General features: G+C 41.3%; 1 protein-coding gene across 1 annotated transcript in view; it reads left to right on the top strand.

The window, feature by feature from the left end:
• The window catches only part of LOC134640086 (bifunctional heparan sulfate N-deacetylase/N-sulfotransferase 2-like), a 33,487-nt gene extending 25,236 nt beyond the window's left edge, over window positions 1-8,251 (top strand). The window contains exons 8-15 of the mRNA XM_063491680.1: window positions 518-700; window positions 1,523-1,619; window positions 1,691-1,814; window positions 4,524-4,698; window positions 4,786-4,956; window positions 5,072-5,181; window positions 5,321-5,423; window positions 6,207-8,251. Of these exons, the coding sequence (XP_063347750.1) occupies window positions 518-700; window positions 1,523-1,619; window positions 1,691-1,814; window positions 4,524-4,698; window positions 4,786-4,956; window positions 5,072-5,181; window positions 5,321-5,423; window positions 6,207-6,332 (1,089 nt within the window). The 3' untranslated portion in view covers window positions 6,333-8,251. The remainder of the gene's footprint in view (window positions 1-517; window positions 701-1,522; window positions 1,620-1,690; window positions 1,815-4,523; window positions 4,699-4,785; window positions 4,957-5,071; window positions 5,182-5,320; window positions 5,424-6,206) is intronic.
• Window positions 8,252-26,284: the final 18,033 nt, after the last annotated feature.

The raw sequence follows: 26,284 nt of genomic DNA, 5'->3' as shown, positions 1-26,284 counted from the left end.
CCTCCCTCGAACAAAAATGGCTCCCAAAAAACAAGCACCAAGCTCTTCTAACTAAGAAATTGCAAACTTAACCATTGCTTATCATTTACTTAAGTTTTTTTCTTCAATTCTACTAAGACAAAATAGGATGAGAAAGATTAACGATATTAACAAAATAAACAAGATGGTTAAGACACGAGAATAAGGGGATAATGGAGAAATTTAGTGGATATAACATGCAGTGTGTGATAGTAAATTCCCAATGTCAAACATCTTAATCAAAATTTGAAATTCAAGGGAAAAAGAAATTTTTAAAGTTGGCAGAGTTTGTCAGCTTTCTTTTTTTATTGTCATTATTCAAATGAAATTATTGAATACTTTCTCACATGATGTAAAAAGAATTTAAGTAACATTGCTAACATGTAATAAAAAGTAAAACGTTTTTGTGAACACACACACACACAAAAATTAAAAATGAAATAAAAATAGAACCTTAGGATGGCAGTGTTATAATATGTTTTTAACTTTCCCAATCCAGATCAGTATCTTCATGACCCATCTGTCTAACTATGGCAACGATCGTCTGGGTCTGTATACATTTGAGTCTTTGGTGAAGTTTGTCCAGTGCTGGACCAACCTCAGGCTGCAAACGTTACCACCGGTCCAGCTTGCCGAGAGGTATTTCCAAATCTTTCCTGATGAGAGAGACCCGCTCTGGCAGGTGGGTTGATCAATGTGGTTATTTTTAAAACTTGAGGCTTTTTTTTTTTCTTCAGAAAATGTATTTTTGTGAAGTGGCTGTGAAGAAAATCCAGTTTCTGTTTTCACTTCACTGTATACACAGTCACCTAATCACTATAAATCATTAAATAAAGCAACAGTTAAAACACAGCTTCACAACAAAGAGGGCTTTTTTTTATTGTTGTTATTGTTTATTGTTATTATATTATTTTATTGTTTTACATACATTTTAGTGTATTGTTTTATTTTAGAAATGAAAAAGTCTTCATGCATTTTCTTTTAAGTTAGTAGATAAAACAGGCATAAGTGCCAGATTCATGATAGGTGCAGTAATTCTATGCACAAGAAGTTTGATGTGAGGAAAAACAGTGAATGTACAATTATAGTTAAAGCATCTAGTTTAGGGGTTTGTGGGGGTTTTTTTGTAAATACACATTAATTGCACCTTTGCTAATACCCTGATCAGTGGATTTCTTTTCCTGACTCTGGTGTGTAATATGTAAAATTTAAATTCATTCATGATTTCTAATCTTAAAAGTTTAAGTATTACATCTAAAATCTACCTTACCTACCCTTTCCCCCCATCTTTTGTACAATTTGGAAATTGAAATGCCTACTTCAAGATTTGGGTGATGTGGGAGTATGTGATGAAATGATAAACAAAACCATTCATGTCCCTTTTATTTATTTAAAAATGTAATGTGTATAATATCTGTAATGTAAAATGTAAATGTAACTGATGACATCTTCATTTCACCCGTCATGGAAGATGACACACTGTGTGGATTTTTTCTTTTTTCAGAACCCTTGCCATGATAAGAGACACAAAGATATCTGGTCTAAAGAGAAGACCTGTGACAGATTGCCAAAGTTTCTCATCATTGGACCACAAAAAACAGGTATAGATTCCTCTCATCTGTCTTATTTAATTCCCTGTTTTCATTATTTTAATTGTCTTGTTTGCTCAAAGGTACTACAGCACTTCATTCATTCCTGAGCATCCACCCAGCAATCACCAGCTCCTTCCCCAGCCCTACTACCTTTGAGGAGATCCAGTTCTTCAGTGGCGCAAACTATCACAATGGGATTGACTGGTAAAAACACATACACACACTGTTCACTGTGTACAGAGCATCCCCAATAGGGGAGCATAGCAGGTGCCTTAAAGGAAAGTCTGGATCTGTGCGGCGCTGCCATGATTTGTGTGCATTGTGTGTTCATTTTAGTATGACATTCCCTGTTTGGTTTTTAACAGACAGCAGCTTTGTTAGTTTGCTGCCCCACATAAGCAGAAGAAGATGGATAGATGGGGAAATGGACTGAGGCAAAATGGAAAACTGTTCTGAAGTCAGATCAATCCAAAATTGAAATTCTTTTCGGAAAATCTGGATATATTCCCCAGACTTAGGAGGAGAAGGACCCTTTGGTTTATTATTGGGGGAGCATTCGCTCCCATGCTGATGATGTGCAAACTAGATCGAACAACAAACAGAAGCGGTGGATCTTAAAATGCAGAGGCCTGTCTAATGCCAGTTTGGGAGCTGCTACGGCAAAGCCTTGTGCCCTCGGCACATCCAAGAGCAATCGGGAAGGACAGTGCAAGTGCAACAGTTCTGAGATGGGCAAGGCCATTTAAGCACTTAAAAGAAATAAAAGAATTTTAAAATGAACCCTAAAATGGGCGGGCAGCCAGTGTAGTGAGTATAAAACAAAAGTAATTTGCTGTTTTCCAGTTAAGTCATACTTTTGCACCAGCTGAAGACGAGGCAGGAAGGACTGGCTAACACCAACATAATAGAGAGTTGCGGTAATCCAATCCAGAGTTGTGATAAAGGCATGGATTACTGTTTCAAAGTGGTCTTTCAACAGTTTTTCTATTTTTGCCACTTGTTTCAGCTGAAAGAAGCTGGATTTCACCACTGCAGTTATTTGACTGTCCAATCTAACTGTCCATCATAAAACCCAGGTTTGTGACAGGAGGCCTTAGATACTGTGCCCACCAGGACCAAACACAATACTTAGAGTTCGGTCCTCCTGCACCATTCAGCGCATTGGGTGGCAGATCTCTGCCAGCGTAATCGATCAGCTGCGGTTGCTTCGGCCTCATCCCAGGCGTGTAAATCATCAATGAAAGTCCTCCGCCATGTTGTACGGGGGCAGCCTGGTTTGCGTCTTCTGTGGGGTGGGTTCCATGTGATGGTGATCTTGAGCAGTCGGCACGGGAGTTGGGATAGAATGTCATGGAGGGGACATGTGGCGGTCCGGCAGTGATCTTCTTCATTGGTGACATGGTCCTGGTAAGAGACCCGTCTTAGCCATCACTGTTGTGGACCAACAGTGAGCAGTGGCCCGTCAGCAGTACTGATTCTGCTCCATGAAGAGACTTAAAACCAGACTAAAACAAGCCAAGGATGTTTGGGTTTTTTAATTTAATTTAATTTATTTTTTTATTTAAAGGGCCTTCAATTTGCTATAAACATTTATCTAGAGAATTTTTGAAAGAAAAGAAAGATTGGAAATGGACCCAAAGTTGGATAACACAGTGGGATCCAGGCCAGGTTTTTTCCATCTGTGGTTGTTTTAAAGCTTTTAGGAACCACCCTTGAGGAAAAGGCTACTGTTAAAAACAACAAGAACAAATGATCAAAGTAAGCAGAGAAAAGTGCAGCAGTGAATGCAAAAAACACAGGCGTGTGATCTGAAAACACTGTTTGAAACAGACACATCGTGAGATAAAATGAGCTCCAGTCTGTGTCCACGTTCTTCTGTGGGTCCGGACAACCACTGCATGAAGTCAGCGAGTCAGTTAATGCTGTCAAGCCAGCGCACATGTACATTAAAATCTCTAATCATTAGAGCTTTATTATATTTAGGCATGATTTCAGCCAATAACTCAGAGTCATTTGAAAAGTCCTTCGTGTATTTAGATGGTTAATAAATCACAGTACGGAACACTGGGCGAGAGCAACCCAGCTCAGTTCAGAGCTGGAGGAAGAGGATGACTGAGACAGCTGCTTACATTTAAGAAAAACATTTGGAGCGAGATTAAACCAAACGAACACAACAACATTCCTCTCTCTAAACCAGTATCTGCTCTCCTTCAGTCACAGACCTTTATAGACTGTAGTTAAAAGAAGAGGGGGTGATACACTGTCCAGCTTCTTAAGACACGTTGTTGCCATCAAATTCAGAATGACACTAGTGATGGGAATTGCTTTGAGTCAGCACCATCTCTAAGCAGCATGTCAAAGACATTGCATTCATGCAAGTTGATTACATGCTGAGTGGTCAAATGTTTGCTCATGTTGGGGGTGTTTCCGCTCTTTGTTGCGATCATTGTTGCGTCGTTACTCAAAGTAATTATTACACACATTACACAGAACACTTTTCTTAAAAAGTAATGTTACTGTCTAACAATATAAACCTACAGGGTACAGCCCCACACACTAGGAGTTGGTTTCAATAGTCGATTTACCGATTCAAATCGATTTTAAATATAAATGTATTTAGCCAGAAACGCCAGAATCTCGGGTTAAAGACAAAACTATTTCAACAACCACCAAACAGCTAAAACAGCAAACGAGAGCAGGAAAACAGATTCCACACAAAGACGTAAACACAAAGCGTGGATCGTTCATCCGGACATGCCAGTCATTTCTGTTGTCTTATAAATTGGACACTTTTATATTAAGAAGCAACACAAAACTGTAAAAGCGTCTCACTTTTTAAATATTTCTTTTTTAAAAAACACACATTTCACCTCAGTACAGTTGTGTAATGGTGTGCGTGTGTGTCCTCCTCAGGTACATGGACTTCTTCCCATTCCCTTCCAATGTCAGCACAGACTTCATGTTTGAAAAGAGTGCCAACTACTTTGACACAGAAGTAGCCCCTAAAAGAGCTGCGGCCCTGCTCCCCAGGGCCAAGATCCTGGCAGTGCTCATTAACCCGGCTGACAGGGCCTACTCCTGGTACCAGGTGAGAATGCTCACAGTGAGGCTGCAAAGGCTTTTTTATAGCATTTCAAACCCTCTTTAGTGTTTGTGTGTGTTTTATTAACTACAGCACCAGAGGGCTCATCAGGACCCTGTAGCCCTCAACCACACTTTCCATGAAGTAGTTACAGCGGGCGCCTCAGCCCCCAGGGATCTGCTGGCCCTTCAGAGACACTGCCTTAATCCTGGGGCATATGCTATCCACCTGGACCGCTGGCTGCAACATTACCAAGCCAGCCAGGTAACACACACTGCAGCTGCTAACATGCACATTCAGTGGCTGCTGCGAATACATTGGAAGATGGTTGTAGTTCTCTCAGACATTGCTGACCCTCTTTCTCTATAATTGTGTTTAGCTGCACATTGTTGATGGGGCGCTGCTGCGGTCCAACCCAGTACTGGTGATGGAGGGAATACAGAGATTCCTTGGTGTCACCCCCATCTTCAACTACACCCAGGCTTTAATGTTCGTAACACTCCTACATATAAACATGTATAAAAGTCATTTTCTTTTCTGACTTGCCTTACACAGAAGCATGTAAAAATGTATAGCCTATGTGGGGTGTGTTTGCTGTGGCGTCAAAAAACATGCATTGTCTTTGCAGGTATGATGACAGCAAAGGTTTCTGGTGTCAGCGAGTGGAGGGAGGTCGAGCCAAATGTCTGGGAAAGAGTAAAGGCAGGAAGTACCCGGAGTTGAGTTCTGAGGTACGCGTGCACTGTGATTGCTTCACCTACTCGTTATCTGATGAGCACAAGCTCTTTGGGGGGATGAATCTTGTGTACTATAACCTCTTTTTAAATTTTAGGCCATAAGCTGTGTAAGTACAAAAGCAATCAGTTAAAAGCTGACCTTTGGAAGAGCAAAAACAGAACTGAGCAAAATCATTAGCCTCCAATCTTGCTTTTTTCTTGTTGTTTACATACCCCATGTGTCTATGACGGGGATGGCACCTGTTACGGTCTTTTCTGTCATGTGTTCAGAGATGCTCTTCAGCATGTTTTGGTTATTGTGATTGGTTATTTGAGTCACAGCTGAAAGCAGTCTGACAATTCTCCGCTGACATAGTAGTCTGCTATCTGTGTGAACAACTTCAAACCTGTCGTTAAACCTATTTCAGGTCTCCAGCACAACATAGTGTAAATAGATATCGACATACACGAAATCGACTCACTCCTTTTAGAGTAACATAAACACTACTTTAGGAAATGACACAGCCACAGAAATGAATTAAAAAGAAATTCCTCTATTGTTGATGACCAACCCGACATCACAACAAAGTGTGTAATATTGACACGCCAGTCCACCATGTCTGTTTCATGCTTGCAACAACAACACTTGAGAAAACTTGCTGTGAATCTCACCCCTGTGTGTGTGTGTGCGTCTGTGTGTGTGCGCGTGTCTCTGTGTGTGTACGTGTGTGTGTGCGTGCGTGTGTGTGTGTCTGTGTGTGTGCGTGTGTCTCTGTGTGTGTGTGCATTTGCTTGCAGTCGCGTGCCTTTCTAGCAGAGTATTACCATGAGCACAACATGGATCTCCTGCGTTTGTTGAGCCGGTTGGGTCAGCCGTTGCCATCCTGGCTCCGCCAAGAACTCCAGAGCACCAGCTGGAGCTGAGGCTCAGACACACTGCAGAAAAGCTTGGACTAGAGTCTGTGGTCGAGTCAACATTTGGCTCCGGATGAGACTGAACTACCTGATCTGGAATCGGCAGCAACACACACTATCAAAGTTACAATGTTTGAGCAGATGTTAAGAGTGCCTGTGCTCTGTGAAAAAGACCGTACAATCTGATCTTAATGTTTTGGTCACTGCTTGAGAACGATTCCAGCAGACCGCCTCCTCTTGACCTTTCACCAACCTCCCAGACAGCTTTTAGCCTCCGTGTTGCAAATGAGGTTCATCCTGTACCCGCTGGCTGTGGATCCAGAGAAGTGGGTGGGCATCAGGTCCAGTGCATAAAGAACAGGTAGACGGCATTAATGAGGAGAGAAGTTCAGTGTGTGCACATGTGAAGTCTATGACTGGAAACGGGACTAACACGCACAACCACACAGACACACACACACACCCCACACAAAGATGATTTTAAAGCAGTCTATTTTTAAAAAAGGCTTGTATATGTTACGTTTGGGGGCAAAAGCAGTTTATCCTCAGCTCCCCAGTCAGTGAACAAGAGTCACGGACAGAAATGGAACTGAGTTAATGACAGGTCAGTGTAAATATGTTTTTAGATCTATGGTCCATGCTGTGCCTGCCACCAGCATCCTGACAGTGAGCAGTTTTATTCCACTTGATTTATTTAGGCCAAGGGAAAGCTGATTTTTGAAGGATGGCAGTTTTCCAACTTTCAGCTGTTTTCCAACTCTGCAGATAAGTTTTTGAAAATATACCCTCCATGTTATGCAAGTAAAGAAACACTAAACACTGATGAGTACAGGTTTTTTCATTGGAACTCGATTTTCAGCTATTTGATGTGCTGTAAAGGGATATTTGGGGATATCTGTGCCAATGTTATGTTCTGTCATTTAGTCTGGTCAGGGATATCTCTCTGCAATAGCTGCTGATGGAAACTTTGGCCACGTCTCTGTACATCCCAACATCAACAGACAACACTGAAGCTGGAACACTCTCAGATCCTAGCTGACTAGAATGCATGAAGAAAATGGTCAACTTCTAAACTAAAATATTTGTTTAAAGGCAAACGCTCCCCTAAATTCTAGTGATTTAGGATCCAAAAGTGACAGAATTTTGAAATGTATTATTATCAAAGGCTGCTATAAGTCTGCTGTCTTTCAAACTTCAGTTTAAACCACAGGCTTCGTCTTTTGAGTATCAAAGCTGTCATAGCCCTGATGACCTCAGGGCAGTTTGGAGATGTCAACTGAACTTAACCAACTGGGAGAGTGGGAACTGTATTATTTTGGGTAGTGTAATGTTAACTTATGTTTTTCATCACTTCTTTACATTTTGGTAGTGATAAACTGGTTATGCTGATCCTGGCACGGTGTGGTAGCAAGGCATGGCTGTGGACCAGTGTGGGCTGTGTTTGACTGTGAGACAGCCATAAGCATCTCTGTAAGAGTAGCCGTGTCGGAGAAAAGGGAAAAATGTATATGCACACAAAATTTGACAAATTAAAGGAAAAACCTGGTCTTTCTATTATACCGTGAGGGGCATTTCACTGGCATGATTTAGCTCTACTTGTCCCTTAAAGGGACGAGTTCCAAGTGATCACCTGTATCCTTTGAAATGTTCTTATCCTGGTCTACTGCAAAGTGACAGTGCCCCTAACTACAGAGCATTAGGGCTCACTGACATGTTTGAGTATGAAAATAATGTGAACATATGCTGTGGAGGATTCTGTGGACTTGCAGATTTCTCAGCTGTCATTACCCCACTCACGGCTGTCATAGGACAAGAAAATGGACACCAGAGTTACTAAGGAGATCTGTTGAAAGTTTCTGTCTTGTTTTCTGTTTGTTTAGCACAACTGTCAAAAAGACCAACATTGTATCATCTCTAATAAACACATAGAGACTGAAAATATTTCAGCTGTCTTTGTTTTCAAGGCCTCAAGAAAACCTCCACCTGTTACACGAGTACACTGTTTGAGTTCCTTTTTCACCTGTGCCACTCAAGTGTTGAAAAGCAGAGTTTGAGCTTTGTTAGAGACCCACTGTGAAGCTTTGTACTGCAGTCTGCTAATAGGAATTGTTAATGGTTAAAGAAAAAACAAAAAAAAAATAGTTTTATATATAATTGGGAAACTTTCTGTGAAAAACCTGATCTTCTTAGGTGAGACGGCATTCATCCCACTTTGCATGGAGCAGCTCTAGAAATCTGGTTAAATGTATTAAACCCCTGAAAACGTGATTATCCGTAGTAAGCAGAGTTGCATTCTTAGATGCCGCTTTGTATCTGATCTCCTCCTGTTATCCCCCAAATCCCCATTCCCATAGAAACTGTCTGCTCCCAGCACAAAACAATTTAAACATGATTTAATAAGTGATCGTCATATTGACGTACTCTGCCCTACAGAAACCTAGTTACAACACGATGATTGTGTTAATTAAAGTGAATCAACACCCCCGAGTCATACTGGGAAAACCCCAAAAAACTTTTATTTGTAATCTATCGCCCATACTCACACTCAACTACTACCTCAAGGCGCTTTATATTATATCCTACAATAATCCAAAACAAACAGAAAACCTCAACAATCACATGTAAGCGCTTGGGCAACAGTGGGAAGGAAAAACTCCCTTTTAACAGGAAGAAACCTTAAATAGAACCAGGCTCAGCAAGGGCGACTGGTTGGTAAGTGGACGAAGACACAGACGCTGTGGAAAACAGCCTGGAGAAGCTTCAGCTCAAGATATTGTTGTTGTCATTGCTGTAGATCTTTACCTGATACACTGACTTGGTGAGTAAATGTTTACTCTTATTCAAACTGATTTTGTGGCTTCTCTTAGTTTAGCACCAGGTTTATAATTTTGCTAGCTAGTTAGTGTTAGCCTAGCGTTGCTGTTGCCGCTGGGCTCATGTTACTTAAAAATTAACACCACAACCTTAAAAAAATTATAAAAATATGTCTGTGAAATTTTCTGTTGAACTTTTGAAATGAAAAAAGTGAGATAAGAGCCCAGACAAAATTGTTCAGAGGTGCAGCCCTTAGGGGTGGGGTGTGGGGGGTATTTTCAATCCATAGCCATAACTAACTAACTATATATATCATGTTTAACCTGAGTAGCTAAATACGGTGGCTGGGAAGTGCAAATCACATTTACAACATCAACAACAAAATAACGGCCGTTTATCAATATGCGTACTTGTGCGTACTTGCGTTCTCGTGTACTCGTGATACGTCATCAGTCGGAGACCAAGTACTGTTCCAATTCGAAGTACGCATCACGCCGAGAACGCGAAAAAGTCCCGGATGTGTTCTCGCTCCGCCCGTTTCATCGAGCATGCATCGGTGTGGACTTGGTACAGCTAAATATCCCAGAATGCATTTCGTCCAAAACTCAACAGCGGACTCCCGGCACATCGTTACCCCCCCGCTCGCGGTCTTCTCACTACTCAGGTTAAAGAAACCCCAGCAGCTGTCTATAGTATTGAGTGTCCACTAAAATAAAAATAAAAGCGTTCTAACATCTCACCTGCTTGTTTTTATCAAGGTATGTACACGTATGTACATGTACACTATTTTTATTATTAGAGGTTTCACTACTGAGGTTAGAAATGATATATAAGTCACTTAGATCACTTCTAAATGTTAATGTTTGGTTTATTTCAGTGTTTTATTTGTTCCTGAGTAAACTGGTTTGGCTGTGATTAAAGTTAAGCTTCATAACATGTTACTCACAGTTAAATTAAGAGGGGACGGCAGTAAAAACTCCGGACCTGTGACATCATCACGTACGCTGGTGTTCCGACTGTACAAATCGCGAGTCCGTGCTCGCGTTCTCGGCGAGTCCGTACTCCCGTGCGTTCTCGGCCAGTACGTACTCGCCGAGAACGTACTCGTGTACTTGAGAATTGATAAACGGCCATCATTTCCGAAAACACTTTTATACAGTGGCTGGGAAGTGCAAATCGCAACAAATTACAAAAACCCGCAACAAATTAAAAATCCTTGACGGAAAGGGATTGTCTGAAATACCGGAAGTGACACAACGATTAGCCTAATAGGGCTTTTGGAGCGTGATGTCACGAGAGGGGGCGTGGCCAGGATTTTTGGTCGAGGCGCCATGTTTCTGGGCCAAACAAAGCGCTAGCGAAAGAGGAGCGAAAGAACACAGATAACACCAGCTATGGTTCGTACTTGCTGTGCGGTCGGTTGTAATGTTAGATCGCACGACCGGCAGGGGAATAAGGTTGAAAATGGTTTATCTTTTCATTCTTTCCCCACCTGGAAGCAACATGAGGCAGCTCATGTATCGGGTGTTACCAAAAGAAGGCGTCTAGTCTGGATAGCAGCTGTGAGACGAGCTGATATCCAGTTTTCTTCTATCTCCACATATATGTTGGTGTGCTCCAGACATTTTCATTCCGGTAAGTTATAGATATGTTCATATCACTCTTTATCCGGTCTTTAAGTCTGAAGTCACTAGCCGTGTCTGGGCTCAAACTCCGCTGCAGGTCCATAAATCACACGATCACTGTGGCATCACTGAGAGTTGAAAAACTATCTAAAGTCTTTCATCTGTAATAAAATGATCAGCGTTCTGCTCTACCATGTGTAACAATTGAGTTCATCATCCAGGCATCCATGAAAACGGAATTTATGACATTTAACAGAGTTAGAAATTAGCAGGAAGTTAGCTCGCTAGCTTCCATCTAAATGAGGGATTTTGGAAACAAATTCAAACGTACAGCTCTGCTATCACTTCCAACATAAATGAAGACAGAAAACTAAACAGCAGTGACGTTTGTAGGGTTACTGAAGGTTGGCTAGCTGGTATATAACGATGTGCTACGTGACCGCTAGCGACACAGCTACGTGAGCATAATATAAACACGCTAACTTTTTTCCACTCGATAAAAGTTATCGTGAGGATTCTCGGTGGTCAGGAACAAATGTAATCTCATGGCAGGATGCTGTAAACGGACCAAACTTAAGCCAGGAGAACAACTGAGATAATTCATCCACAAGGATGAATAGGATTAGTCATTCATAGACTGCTGCACGGGCTGGGCTGTAGCTACATCGTAAGGTTTTAAAAACTGAGCTTTAAAATGATTAGTAGTAATAAAAGCCGAGGGAGGCCAACAGTGATCACTGACTGTTTTTAGGAGCTTTTTGAGATTAAATAGAAGAAAATACAAAACACAAAACCCATATTAAACGCAGACTAGGCACGGAAGCAGGATTCGTCACGTCATCACTTAAAGACCGGATAGCCTAATAGTTTTATTTTCGATGCACTCTGAGGTCATAGCAAATTAGAAAAAACATCCTAATGAGTGATTTTGCAGAACTACCTTCTATTTATAGAGTTGCTAATTATTTGGCATGATTGCAGGCAAACCAGCCTATGAAATTGATGAAACACATCGTGACTGGGTTCCAGCGCTACACAAGGGCCTCTCCGAAATCCCTGCTTCAAACAAACCACCATGCCAATCAGATTACTTCTTCCATTTGAGGGTGAAGAGGTGATCCTTCTGGATAAGATCATGAAGGTTTGCTGCGTTTTGGTGAACAGTGTGGTAGTAAAACCAGGGAAATATGAAACTTGCTCCTGTTAAATATTCTTAAGTCTTGTGCTGTATAAATAGCGGTAGTTTTTCAAAAGATACAGTAAATTAAGTAGTGTTAGTAGTGGATGATATTATGTAAACGCTGTCATGATTTTCTGTAAACATTGTCTTTTATAAACTATAAATGACATGGATTCTACACTGTAACTGATGTGATTTTCTTTAAAGTGGTTTTAATAAAAAAAAAAAAGAGGCAAAAATTAGTTTGTTTCTTTATTCAACTTTTGAACAGTGGTACTCAGTCAGTACATATTCAGTAAATGCAAATTATTTACATGGCAGTGCACTACAGGCATAAATCTAGACCCCTATATAAAACATTATGGGTCACTCCCACAACCCACAGCTTTACTGTGTTCCAGCAAAGTATCCAATAGTGGTGACAACTCCTCCACAGTAGCAGGTGGGATTTTTCTTTTGAGGACGGCTTCTTTTACCTGTCACTAAGGATGGTCTGTTTATGTTTTGATCGAGAGCCTTTTTTGGGCAGCTGAAGAGGAGAAGTCCATCTTATGGCCAACCTCTGGCTGTATCTTGGTCATATTACCCAGCAAAACCCAGTATGCAGGTTCATCTGTAACAGTCCTTATGCCACGGATCAACACTGTTGCTTCTACTTTAAACAGAAGAGCAGCGACATGGGCCGTTTATCAATGCCCAAGTACGCGAGTACGTACCCGCCGAGAACGCGAGCACGGACTCGTGATCTGTACAGTCGGAACACCAGCGTACGTGATGATGTCACAGGTCCGGAGTTTTTACTGCCGTCCCCTCTTAATTTAACTGTAAGTAACATGTTATGAAGCTTAACTTTAATCACAGCCAAACCAGTTTACTCAGGAACAAATAAAACACTGAAATAAACCAAACATTAACATTTAGAAGTGATCTACGTGACTTATATATCATTGTTAACCTCAGTAGTGAAACCTCTATTAATAAAAATAGTGTACATGTACATACGTGTACATACCTTGATAAAAACAAGCAGGTGAGATGTTAGAACGCTTTTATTTCTATTCTAGTGGACACTCAATACTATAGACAGCTGCTGGAGTTTCTTTAACCTGAGTAGTGAGAAGACCGCGAGCGGTTTGGGGGGGGGGAGGTTGGAAACGATGTGCCGGGAGTCCGCTGTTGAGTTTTGGACGAAATGCATTCTGGGATATTTAGCTGTACCAAGTCCACACCGATGCATGCTCGATGAAACGGGCGGATCGAGAACACATCCGGGACTTTTTCGCGTTCTCGGCGTGATGCGTACTTCGAATTGGAACAGTACTTGGTCTCCGACTGATGACATATCACGAGTACACGAGAACGCAAGTACGCACAAGTACGCATATTGATAAACGGCCATGGATTCAGGTCTCCAAGACTCCAGCCATACAGGTGCAGTGGGCGGCTTCAACCTTCCCTGTGATGCTCACAGTGACCCGTGGCTGCAGTGCTGGTTCATTCAGTCTTTGAGAGTGCAGTACCTGAAACACACAAAGTTAATTTAAAGACAAGAACTTTAATGAGCCAAGGCCGACACAAATGTGTTTTATCTACTTTCAAATCCATTTATCATAAATGTAACCAAGTGTTTAGAAAGTTAGCACATACATGTAATTTTTCACTTTATGCATCCATCTATAGAACGCTGCACGTTATATTCCAAATCTGCCTGTTCTCTCTCAGAAACATGCCTGCAGAAAATGAAACTAAAGTATGTAATGCAAGGATGTAATCACTTTCAAGATGGAGAAAGCATAAAGTTCGACTTTAAGTGACAATTATGGACACGTAATATTCTGCAGGTCATTGGTCACAAAATAAACTTTTAAGATATTTTCAGGCGAGAATGTAGCTGTGTAAAGTTCAAATATCTGCTCGATTTATCAAGACATCACATATGTGCAAAAATGCTCCGACGTTTTCGGAGACGTGTAGTTTTTTTAATGCTTTGTGGCAGCTTTTAAACATCTGTGACATCTATTAATGTCAAATCTAGCCTTTATTTAACAACATAAGCAAGCTGCTTTTATATTTAACCACTTTTCTGTTTAATTACATTTTAAATAATAATAATAATAATACTATTTGTTTTGTTAAAAAATGTGTTTAAAAACAAATTTTGTTGTGAAAGCTATAATCCAGATTAGTGGCCTGTTAAATGGTTAAAGTCTAGGTTGGCTTTATAATTGAGAATAAAGTAATATATCTTGTCCTTCTAAAGAATTAAGTTAAATTCCACAGTTGAATCATAAGAAACATTATGGTACATATAAACCCTGCCATATGTTAGATCTGGTCATTTTGCTTATTAGAAACTTTATATATTGGAAGTTAACTTTTAACAAGCATGTAATGATTATATTTAAATTAGGTGGTCTTTTTTTAAACACATATCTCTTTAGGCCTAAATTGACATTGCCAATACCACACATTCAGACACAGTAGTAGATGGTGTTTTTAATACTATGTGTGTTAGTCTAATTTGGTTGTATGGGGTCTACATTGACCTTCTGTGTTGTAAGTTACAATGATTGCACAGCCATTAAGGATCAAATCAGTTTCTGAAAAATGTTCTGTTTTTTCTCCCTCTGCTTGCTTCTTACTGTCTTTGAGGCTCGGGACCAGCACTCCTGCTGTTGGACAGGAAGACATCAACTCAGTGGTAAGTATTTTGGTTTTCCAATATACCGTATTTACCGCACTATAAGGCGCACGTAAAATCCTTAAATCTTCACAAAAATCGACAGTGCACCTTATAATCTGGTGCGCCTTATGTATGAATTTTGGTTTGTGCTTACTGACCTCGAACCAGTTTTATGTGGCACACTATGCTCAAAAATCTGTCAAAAAAAATTTTTTAGTGCCACTTTTTGGAGCATAACGGTTACCGTTGCCAGGAGCCTCGCGGAGTAATACGTACTGTGCTTCAACACAACATTACCGTGTTGTGTGTGTATAACGACTCCAAAATGGCACCCGCGAAGAGACACGCTTACGAAGCGAATTTTAAACTTCGAGCAATTAGTTATGCAGAAGAGAATGGAAATAGAGCAGCTGCGAGACAATTCGGCATTAATGAGTCGATGGTGCGCAAGTGGAGGAAGCAAGAAGATGACCTAAAACAAGTAAAAAAGACCAAAAGGAGTTTCCGAGGGAACAAGGCGCGATGGCCGCAGTTAGAGGACAAAATTGAACAGTGGGTTATTGAACAGAGAACAGCAGGTAGAAGTGTCTCTACAGTCTCTATTCGACTCAAGGCAACAGCGGTAGCACGTGACATGCATATCAACGACTTTCGAGGGGGACCTTCTTGGTGCTTCCGTTTTATGAAAAGGCATAATCTCTCAATCCGCACAAGAACTACTGTCTCACAGCAACTGCCAAACGATTACAAAGAAAAGTTGGCCATTTTCTGCACCTACTGCCAGAATAAGATCACTGAAAAGAAGATCCGGCCAGAACACATCACTAACATGGACGAGGTCCCCCTCACCTTTGACATCCCCGTGAACTGTACTGTCAAGAAAACAGGGACCAGTACGGTATCTATACGCACCACAGGGAACGAGAAGTCATCCTTCACTGTAGTTCTGGGCTGCCAAGCTAATGGCCAGAAACTACCACCCATGGTCATTTTCAAGAGGAAGACTTTGCCAAAAGAAAAGTTTCCGGCCGGCGTCATCGTCAAGGCTAACTCAAAGGGCTGGATGGACGAAGAGAAAATGATCGAGTGGCTGAGGGAAGTTTATGTCAAGAGACCGGATGGCTTTTTCCACAAATCTCCGTCTCTTTTGATCTACGACTCCATGTGCGCCCATCTCACCGAGGCTGTCAAAACCCAAGTGAAGCAAACTAATTCGGAGCTTGCCGTCATTCCGGGTGGATTAACCAAAGAACTCCAACCACTAGATATTGGTGTCAACAGGTCGTTCAAAGTTAAATGGTGGGAGCATTGGATGACAGAAGGCGAACACACATTCACCAAGACAGGGAGGCAACGCCGAGCGAGTTACGCCACTATCTGCCAGTGGATCGTGGATGCTTGGGCTAAGGTATCAGTCTCAAGCTTTCACGAAGGCTGGAATAATCACTGAACAGCTAAGTAACAGCAACGAGACTGATTCAGATAATGATGAGAGGAATCCGGGCATGCTTGATGCCGAAATTGCCCAGCTGTTTAACTCAGACACTGAAGGTGAAGAGTTTGATGGATTTGTGGAAGTAGAATGAACTGGAAACGTAAGTGTATTGTTCAATATTTGATGTTTTACAGCTTAACAATGTTAATAGCTACTGTGAATGAGTTGGTTAAAGTTTAACTCATCCGATTGTTTTATTCTGATGAATGCACTTTAAACGCCTTTTAATCCGGCGTGAGAGGGATCCGGGCATGCTTGATGCCGAAATTGCCCAGCTGTTTACCATAACTCAGACACGGAAGGTGAAGAATTTGATGGAATTGTGGAAGTTGAATGTACTGGAAAAAGTAAGTGTATTTTTCAATATTTAATGTGTTACAGCTTAACAGTGTTAAGAGTTACTGTGAATGAGCTTAATAAAGGTCGAGTTATCTCACTGTTTTTTTTGTCTTAATGCGCCTTATAATATGATGCGCCTTATGTATGAAAACAGAGCCAGTCTTTAACAGTGCGCCTTATAATCTGGTGAGCCTTATAGTGCGGTAAATACGGTATTAGCAATTGTCAGTGACATTTTTATTAATCAGGTTGAACTTTAATCATACTTTAGATCAGCCTGTTTTACTTATTGTTTTGTTTGTGCTTTGGTTTGGGGAAGTTGTTTCTTTACTGATCTTTTCCTGTCTTCTGTTATTAGACTTGAGATATGACTGCACTGTGCTGTTGCTGTGACTCCAGTTAATTCTACAAGACATGCTGTGTAAGTAAACAAACAACAACAGTTTGGTCTGCATTTCTTGAAAGATCACATCCCCCAAACTTAGATTAGAGGGTCTACACTGTATATAGTGAAGTCTGAAAGTTTTCTAACAGCAAAATTTGTTTTGTGCCCAAATCATTTTGCACATCATTAGAATGAAAGTTATTGGCCATGTTTACATAGCCCTTTTTAAAATGATGCTTTCATGACATTATTGTATGTTGAGTGGGGGTCAGGGCTATCCAGACTGACAATTTGGGACATTGAATGTCACCTCTCCGGTGGGGAGGGAGCCTGAGATTGTCTAAATTGGAGTCTGTTTTATACCAAATGCAGAAAAAATGTTTTAAGAAAGCAATTAAGTTCATGTTCCAAAAAATATGATTGTTTGCTTGCAGGACACCAGGAGAGATGAGTCCTCCGTCACAGATGGTGTGGTCAGTGAAGATGGTCGCCTGCAGGTTCAAGCTCATTGCATCTCCAACCCACATCCACTGCCACTGTACTTAAGGGAAGTTAAAGACTTTCTTCTGCACCTACATTTGGATCACCTCGATCCATGACAGTCATTCAGGCAGTAATGCCTGGACTGGAAACAAGCATCCTTAAAACATTACAACATTCCAGCTCATGTGTTGGAATGAAAAACAAATGTATTGTTTAAATCAGAGACTGCACTTATGACAGAACAACAAATATTTTATTTTGATTATATAAGTAAGTACAAAACAAACTTGTGGTAGGCCTAAACTTATTTTCAGAATAATTACATCTGAGACTTTGTTTCATTGTAAGATTATAACAGTGATGGCAATATAATTGTTTGTTGTTCAGCAGAACAGTGTCCAGTATGTTGGCTGTTGTACTTTGTTGTGTTTGAAAATAAAAGTTGGGTTCATTTTAACATCATTACAAAAAGTGTTGTTAATTATTTTTAATCATATTCAGGTTACCACAAATTGTTTTTTTATTTAGTTGAACTTGAAATGTTTGTCAGTAGGTAAACAATTAGTATTGTACGGTCAGAAATAAAGTTATTCTTAATACTGCAGACTTGCAATGTATAAGTTGTCCTAACAGTCATCCTAAGTAAGCTTTACTTAGTTTTTTTGAGGCAACGAGTTTGCATATTTTTTGAGTTCTGTGAACTAGTTAGATTTTACAGTGCAGGAATTTGAAATCACAATGCTCTGACGGCCCTCAGTGTACACTGAAACAATATAAAGATAAAAAGACAAAAATAAAATACAAATCCAACACAATACAGAAAAACTACACAAAAAGTACAACACAATACAATCTTACATAAACAACGGTGGTTTAATGTCACCTAATGCTCAGTGTTGCCATTAGATCAAATATATTACAGCTGCAGTGGTTCAACTAATATAAACTCAATAATATCTAATAAGATAAACCTACACATCTATCTGTGCTTATACACGACCATGACTGTAACAGGGCGGCCTTGTGTGACTGGATTTACAGTGAGGAAGACCAAGACACAGTATGGTGGAAACAAGAGGCATTTATTTGCCTGTATAGCTCTAACAATTATTTTAAAAACACCAAAAGCCCCATGCACAGAGATTCCCCACACTCCCTTCACCTGTCCCAGAACCTTTAAATGGTGTTTGGACCCCGGGGAAACATTTGCCTGAACATCCTGGAGTGGAGAGGAAAGACAGGTGAGTAATCACATGTCAACCAATTCTTTGCACCAACCTTTACCTCTAGACTTTGCAAACACATTTGCGTTAGTTCTTCTTAATGGTAAACCTTATTTGTTCCTAGTAACAATTCATTCCTCCTCACAGACAACCACCAAATTTCTTGATGACTATCACAGCAGCCGGCAGCACATGGCTTCAGTCACCACGTGAAAATGCGCCGCTACGACTCAGTAGAAAGTAATTCAAGCTGTGGCAAACCTCGAGATTGCAAATAAACAGATTTAAGGTAACTTATTAACTTAACATTCGGAGCATCACCGTTAAGGATTGCAAAACAGGAATGCAGCTTACACGGTGAGGTAATAACAAGCTAACCTGGAAGTACTATCTCTCCCTCTGGAGCAGCAGCGTAGCGCATCAAACTTATGCCTATGTCATTTCCTATAACCTCATTCAAAGCAATATTGCAGGAGCGGAAAATCTCTGAGCATTTTATACCACCGCCCCCAAATGTGGTTACACATTTGGGGCCCAGAAAAGGCTCCCTAATCAGTTTCAGGGAGCGACTTGCTGTGCTTCTCAGTACCCTCTTTGTCCAAAGGCATGGCAGGTAAAATCACCAACCGAGCAACTGGTCGGGTGTACACACATCCATTAATGTTCACATCAGCAGATCTGACAAGTCCATCAACACTACGATGAATCTTGATCTGCAGCCATAACAATTGCCTTTGCCAGACGTTCATGGGGAGTTGAGTGCCATTTTTGCCTTGCCTGTAAGCCAGGTAGGTATTCTTTGAGGAATCTTATCCAGAACCGAGCTGCAAGAATCTGTCAGACAACCTCAGTCGAAGACTGAGGCACTATCTCCAGGTAGACCACCTGGGGTAGTGATCCATCAGGCTGCCCCATGAGGAGACTATTAGGAGTCACAGTTTTCACTTCCACCACATTGGTGGAAACATAGCGTAAGGGCTTCGTGTTTAGGATCAATTCCACCTGGAGCAGAACTGTAAGAAGTACTTCCTCATTAAGAGGTTGGGAACCCACACAAGTGCGCAGAGCTGACTTCATTGAACGGATCTCTCTCTCCCATACATCGCAAAATGTAGGGCAGCCGGGGGATTAAACTGAAATCTGATCTTCTGACGGGCAAGCTGCCCCTACAATGTCCATGACATGTTGGCAAAGGCTTCTCTTAGTTCCCATTATCCTCCTTTAAAGTTGGTCCCACAGTCAGACCACAACTCTGTGGGTTCCTCTTCTGGCTATGAATCTCAGGGCCATAAGGAATGCATCCACGTCTAGGCTACTTAGGAGATCCTGATGTACCGCCCTCGTTGTCATACACTTGAAAATGATCTCCCAACGTTTCTCGTGCCATCTTCCTATCTTCACAAACATAGGCCTGAAACAGTCAACACCGGTTGAGTAGAAGGTTTGATTTATGTAACCTAAGCCGAGCAGCAGGAAGGTCAGCCATCTTGGGAACTGAGGGTTGAATCCTCCAACGCTGGCACTCAGGACAGGTTCGCTGGTGCTTGCGAATTGCCTTTCTCTCACGCAGCAACCAATAAGACCTCTGCAGGTCCGCAAACACCCATTCAGGGCCTGGATGATGCAGGTCATATTTCTGGATGAGCAGGAAAGGATGTGAAGGATCCAGGACGATAGGACGCAATTTAGGTCCGTCAAGACCTTCTAGTCATAGTAATTGACCTCCACTCAAATGAGGCCTGCTGAGGCTTTGTAGCACCAGGTACAGTTCTCTGTCAACTCCTGTACCTCAGCTACCCTGGCTCCTACAAAAACTTTGTAGCAGCAGGACTGTGAGCTCAACCAGGTGAGAACAGCGGTTGAATCAGACCATAGAACTGACCTTTCAATAGCAGAGGTGAGTTCCTTATTCAAGATACTGGCCAGCTGCGCTGCCAGCAAAGCTCCACAAAGCTCTAGGTGGGTATAGAGAGGGCTCATTTGGGGGCTACACAGGAGCGAGCTAGGATAAAGGTGAGGTGAACCTGTCCATCGTGTTCTTCAGTCCTCATATAAGATACTGCTCCATAAGCTTTCTCAGAGGCATCCATAAAGATGTGCACCTCACGGATGGCCTCCTTTGAGTTAGCACTGGCAGGAACATAAGCACGTGGGGAAGTAAGGTGAGGTAGAAACTGAAGCTCCGCCTCCCAGTCAGACCAAGCTTGCAGGAGTCTGGACTGTAGGTTTGAGTCGTCCCAACCATGCTTCTTATCCCCTACCTGCCTGAGGAGGAGCTTGGCCCGAGTGGTGAAGGGTAACAGATAGCCCAAAGAGTCGTACTGTGAGGCTAGAACTCTATAGATCTTTCGGAGAGTTGGCATCTCATAGGACACAGGCTTGTGCCTATAACCCAAGGACTCCCTATTCCAGGTGGGCCAAGGCGAACTGGTTCTATGGGGGTGATCAGGTGTGGTTGGTCTGAATCAATAAGGAGCAGCAGCTTGGCTTCCTTCAAGGCAGGCACCAGGATCTCTTTCAGGTATTTGTACTTCCTTTGCAGCTGATCAGTAGGATATGTGTGATGAGCTGTGAACGCTTTGTCAATCTTGTAGTGGGACCCAGGATATGTAGTTGCAGAAACACTGAAGGATACGGTATGGCCATGAAGCATTTGAATGTCTTGGTGGAAGGTCCGTAATGGCAGGTCCTCCAGGATGCTTTTCAGAACAAGGGTCTTTGCAGCAGCAGGGAGCAGCATGGTCCTCTCTGAACCATCATCGAGTACAGCAAAGGTCTAGTGTCTGTTCCCCATGACTCAAAAGCACGGATACAATCGTTAGCATGACGTTGAGCATTCAGATTGCCAGCTGAACTGGTTAGGCAGCTTTCTTCCTTGCTTCTTTTGCTTCTTCTGTTGCTTCTTTCCGTTTTGGCATTTACCTCATGAAGAGCCAGCAGATGTTTCCCCTGTCAGACACACTGCTCCTACTGCCTCTTCCACCTGCTTGGCTGTTGAACTTGACACCATGACTCCTGAGGAAGTCATCCAGATAAGATAAGGCCCAACCCATCAAAAAATAGCCAGAAAATTCTGGGGTTTTTTGGAACTGAGATGTTTATTAACCCTTATAACAAAATCCATCCATCCATCTATCTTCATCCGCTTATCCGAGGCCGGGTCGTGGGGGCAGCAGCCTAAGCAGAGAAGCCCAGACCTCCCTCTCCCCAGCCACCTCCTCCAGCTTATCCGGGGGAACACCAAGGCGTTCCCAGGCCAGCCGGGAGATATAATCTCTCCAGCGTGTCCTGGGTCTGCCCCGGGGCCTCCTCCCGGTGGGACATGCCCGGAACACCTCACCCAGGAGGCGCCTAGGAGGCATCCTTGTCAGATGCCTGAACCACCTCAACTGGCTCCTTTCGATGTGGAGGAGCAGCGGCTCTACTCTGAGCCCCTCCCGGATGGCCGAACTTCTCACCCTATCTCTAAGGGAGAGGCCAGCCACCCTTCGGAGGAAGCTCATTTCTGCCGCTTGTATCCGCGATCTATAACAAAATCCACAATTTTTTTTGCTATGTCATGTTGTGTATGATATATTTTTATTATATATTTATTATTTATTTTTTTGTATTACATTTGATACATTGGGCATTTTTGGCAACTTCTTGTTAACAACAAAGTCAAATTCAGACGCCAAAAAAGAGTTTTGTCCATAACATTTTGAAATTATGGCAAGTATTGATCATGTTGACGAGATAGAGGTCTCAGAAACTCATGTATCAAATATGATACAAAGGACATCATAGGGTTAAGATCTAGTGGAGACGATTTTAGCAAATCTTTTCAGCACATTTGATTTGTGACCCTAACCCTCCCTCTTCAGTCCTGAGAGTAACGAAATTACAGCATTTCAGCCCTTCTGGTCACTTCCAGTTTACAGTTCTCCTCTTTGGGCTTCATGGAGCACCAGCTACTTTTCAGAGCATGAGGGACAAGATACTGGCAGGTACTGAATCTTTATCAGCTGCTTATCTTGATGATATTGTGGTGTTCAGTGAAAACTGGAAGGAACACCTCCACCTCCAGCAAAGGATTAAGGAAGCAGGCCTGACCATTCGTCCTGACAAGTGCTCCATAGCAAAGTCGGGGTGTCAGTACTTGGGTGTTGTGATGGGAAATGGAGTGATCTGTCCTCAAGATGGGAAAGTTAAAGCCATCAGGTCTGCTGAGAGTCCCGTGACAAAGGCTCAGCTGAGATCCTTCATTGGTTTGGTTAGCTGGTACAGTCATTTTATTCCCAACTTTTCAATCATGTCAGCTCCCCTCAAAGAGCTCACGCACAAGAATCAGCCAAATAAAGTTCATTGAACAAAGGAATGTGGGGCTGCTTTTCAGAGGTTGAAGGACTCACTTTGCAATGAGCCCTTCTAAGGAGCCCCGACGTTAAGACTTAATCAACTGTTTTCACAATTTTAAAAATAATGTTTTAAGATTTATGTCTAATTTGTTTCTCACATCTCCTCTAGACTACACCTGGCCTCCAGCTGGCAAAATCCAGGAACTGCCAAACCAGTAGGCATGGGAAGCTCGAAACAAACGTTTCAACACTGTGTTGAACTTCTGAATTCCAGATGTTTCGAAACACTGCTGCGTGGTTCAAAACACCCAGATCACATGACCATGACGCAGTGACGTTTTAGTACCCCAGTTTCAGCAGCTGGTGTACCTGCTCATGCACAAGAATTTCCAGTTTATATTAACTCATCTTTTGGACCGGACCTTGTAATTACTGAACTAATACTTTCGATACTAGTATTTCAATTTTACACTGGCATGTGTCAAAGAAAATAATACCCTCTCTCTCATTATTACTGTGGATTGTGAAGACTAGACTATCCAGTCCCTTAAACACTGGAATCCAAAGTATAATCAAATAAAAATTATATAGATATATGAGTAATATTTAAATATCTTATTTGAAAGATTGCTGGAGTGAAAGTGAGAGACAGAGACTGGTGGGTGAGCTCATACCATATCAGCAGGAACACTGTGCTGTAAAATCATTGAAATATCCTAATAAGAACACCAGCGGTTCTGATTCCATCGGTTCTCTAGTTTTTTCTTCTTTCAACAAAAAATGTCATTTGCAGCATTAAGTGATTTAATCCTCACTACAATCCATTACTCACATACTGCACCACCATAAAGAATATATTTATACTATAAAAAGAAAAGCAAGAAAAACACATTAATCACAGGCGATCTATTTTGTAACAATTTTCATGCAAAATTTGTTTTTTTCCTTTCCTTTTATTTTCACTGCCACTTCTATTGTGAATATCTAAAAAAAAACAAAAAAAACTAATAACAACGGGAGTTACTGCAGGTTACTCCAGACTCACAGTAAAACATCATGCCAGTGTTACAAGATAAAGTTCAAGTTCAGCAGAGGATGATTTAAATATGTGTGTAAAATGGACTGTCAGAATTACCCCATGAAAATGTGATGAATGTTAACTTTTTATAAAGAAAAACACAGTCTTTTCATTTAACTATAAATATTTAAGTTAATTAAAAATCGAACCTAACTCTATGCCAGCTTCTAGCTTTGCTCGACAGTGTGTAGAACAAACCTGATGGCACGAATTCCCAGAAAACTTAAAAGTTAACCAAACACATCCATAGTTTCAGGGCTGTGAGCAAAGACAAAGCTGACGGAGCCCAAGAGCTCAGCCCACAGCTGTAAATTTTTGTGGTTCTTACAGTGAACACTGCAGTCTTTCCTCTGTATGTTTTACTTATAAACTGATTTATTGTGAGCAACACAAATGTTAACACAATTGTATTGAAGCACACTGGTCACTACAGTCACAGATCTTTAACAGTCTCATTATTTTTCTTTCCTTGTTTCGTAGAGGATTTCTCCAAAACATCTGCTGATCACAGTTATTGATTGTCTGGTATAATAAGTAGCTTTGTTTGGAATTGTGCAGGATGTGTGCGTCATTGTTTCACAGAAAAGCCCTATCAAGATGTAGTGACAGCCATATCGGCCAGCAGATGTCACTGTGGAGATGGCCTTCAAATTGTTTTGAAGCCTCTTCACATTCTGGCAAAAATGCTTCGAATGTTTCGCCTGGGTCGTTCGGACTCCTTTTATGGTAAAGTTCCTGGAAGGGAATGTACCAAGTGTAGTAAGAAGGAGGGGTGGAGTTTGGTGAGGTTAAAGAACCTGTTGATTTAAAACATCTGCAGAATTGGGGCATTTTCTAATGTTCCCACTGTTAACTCATTGTTATTATTATATTTGAATGACAAATTGAACATTGTTATTAATTTGTTTAATCCTTAATTGGTATTTAATTGCTGTTTCAACAAGTGGGAAGAGCCACTGGCTAATTAATGAGGGGTTGCAACTTCTCTCAGGACTAGCGCTGCCGATTCATGATGGAGAGTGGACCATAGTGTTATGACCCAAGATCATATGGGTCATATATGCATGTGTTTATGTGTGACTCCTCCCACCAGAAGATATGGTTGTGGGTTTTTCTCTCTCCTCCCTCCCATGTGTGTACATGAGATGTTGTTGTTTTTTCTGTTGAGGTTGGGCTAGGGACCTTTTGTTAGTTATTTTGGCATAGCTCACTGCCGAAGTCAATAAACAGCTGCGTAGCATTTGCAATTGCTCAGAGTTTTGTCTCTTTCTTGGGTGGAGTTGGAGTGGGGTGTCACATTTGTTGTTACCCCCAGGTTGCCACTAGCCCAAGGACGTAACAACATAGTCAGGGACCCTCATTAAAGGGATTTAGCCTGATGCAGAGCTATTTCTATTTAGTTTAGGATTATCTTTAGTGATAACAGAAATGCAATGTTTGGGGTGATCGAATCATTTGGAACGATTATTTTGGAAAAAGAATGCATTTTTTGGAACAGTATAACATGGGCATCTGGTGGCCAAATAAATGTGATTTTAAACTATTACACTCAAACTGGAATGTTTTCATGTGTCTTGTCTTTTTGTCTAACTTTTTGTGTTGGTTTATAGTCTTGTTTGTATGGAAGGATATTTTATTTTAACCAATCAGTATTTGTATGGGCTGCGTCTGCACATTTAAGTATTTTTATTAAGACTGTTCAACAGTAGTGGGCCTGAGCCGATGTTGTCTCCATGTGAGTATATGTAGATGCTCACGTGCATAATTTACATTGATTGTTAAAAAAAATTGAAACTGTAAAAAAAAATTGATTTAAAATAAAATAGTTTATTTGTTTTTTAAACACTTTTTTTTTTAGTTTTTTAGTTTTGAAATATCAACACTTAGAATTTCAGTTTCAAATGACTTTTTTTAAATGAATAAAACTTTTGACCCTGATTTAGCTCCATAACAGCCGACATTTCGCAGATTCCAAAACTGAAACTTTCATTACTCTCTAAGATTCACCAAACCAGCAGCAAAAGAAGACCAAAACTACACTTCATGTTTAAAAAAAACATTGTAATGAATTCTCTCTTTCTTTTAAACTCTAGCTTCCACCATGATGAAATCCCAGTTCCTGCACAGCTCTATCTCTGTGTGCTTCAAGACAGGTTTCTCATCAAAAATCTCTATTTTCTGGCTTATTTGCTTGCTTATTATGCACCAGTCTACAGTCTTATGTATTATGACATTTGATGCCTTCATTTTCAATTCAGTTTCGCTGCTGGGGCTGTGGGTCAGGTGTCTGGGTAAGCAGAGATTGAAGGCTTCACCCTG

Source organism: Pelmatolapia mariae, linkage group LG13 (genome assembly GCF_036321145.2).
Source record: "Pelmatolapia mariae isolate MD_Pm_ZW linkage group LG13, Pm_UMD_F_2, whole genome shotgun sequence".
Classification (NCBI taxonomy): Eukaryota; Metazoa; Chordata; class Actinopteri; order Cichliformes; family Cichlidae; genus Pelmatolapia; species Pelmatolapia mariae.
This window is presented reverse-complemented; position numbering and strand designations above follow the sequence as displayed.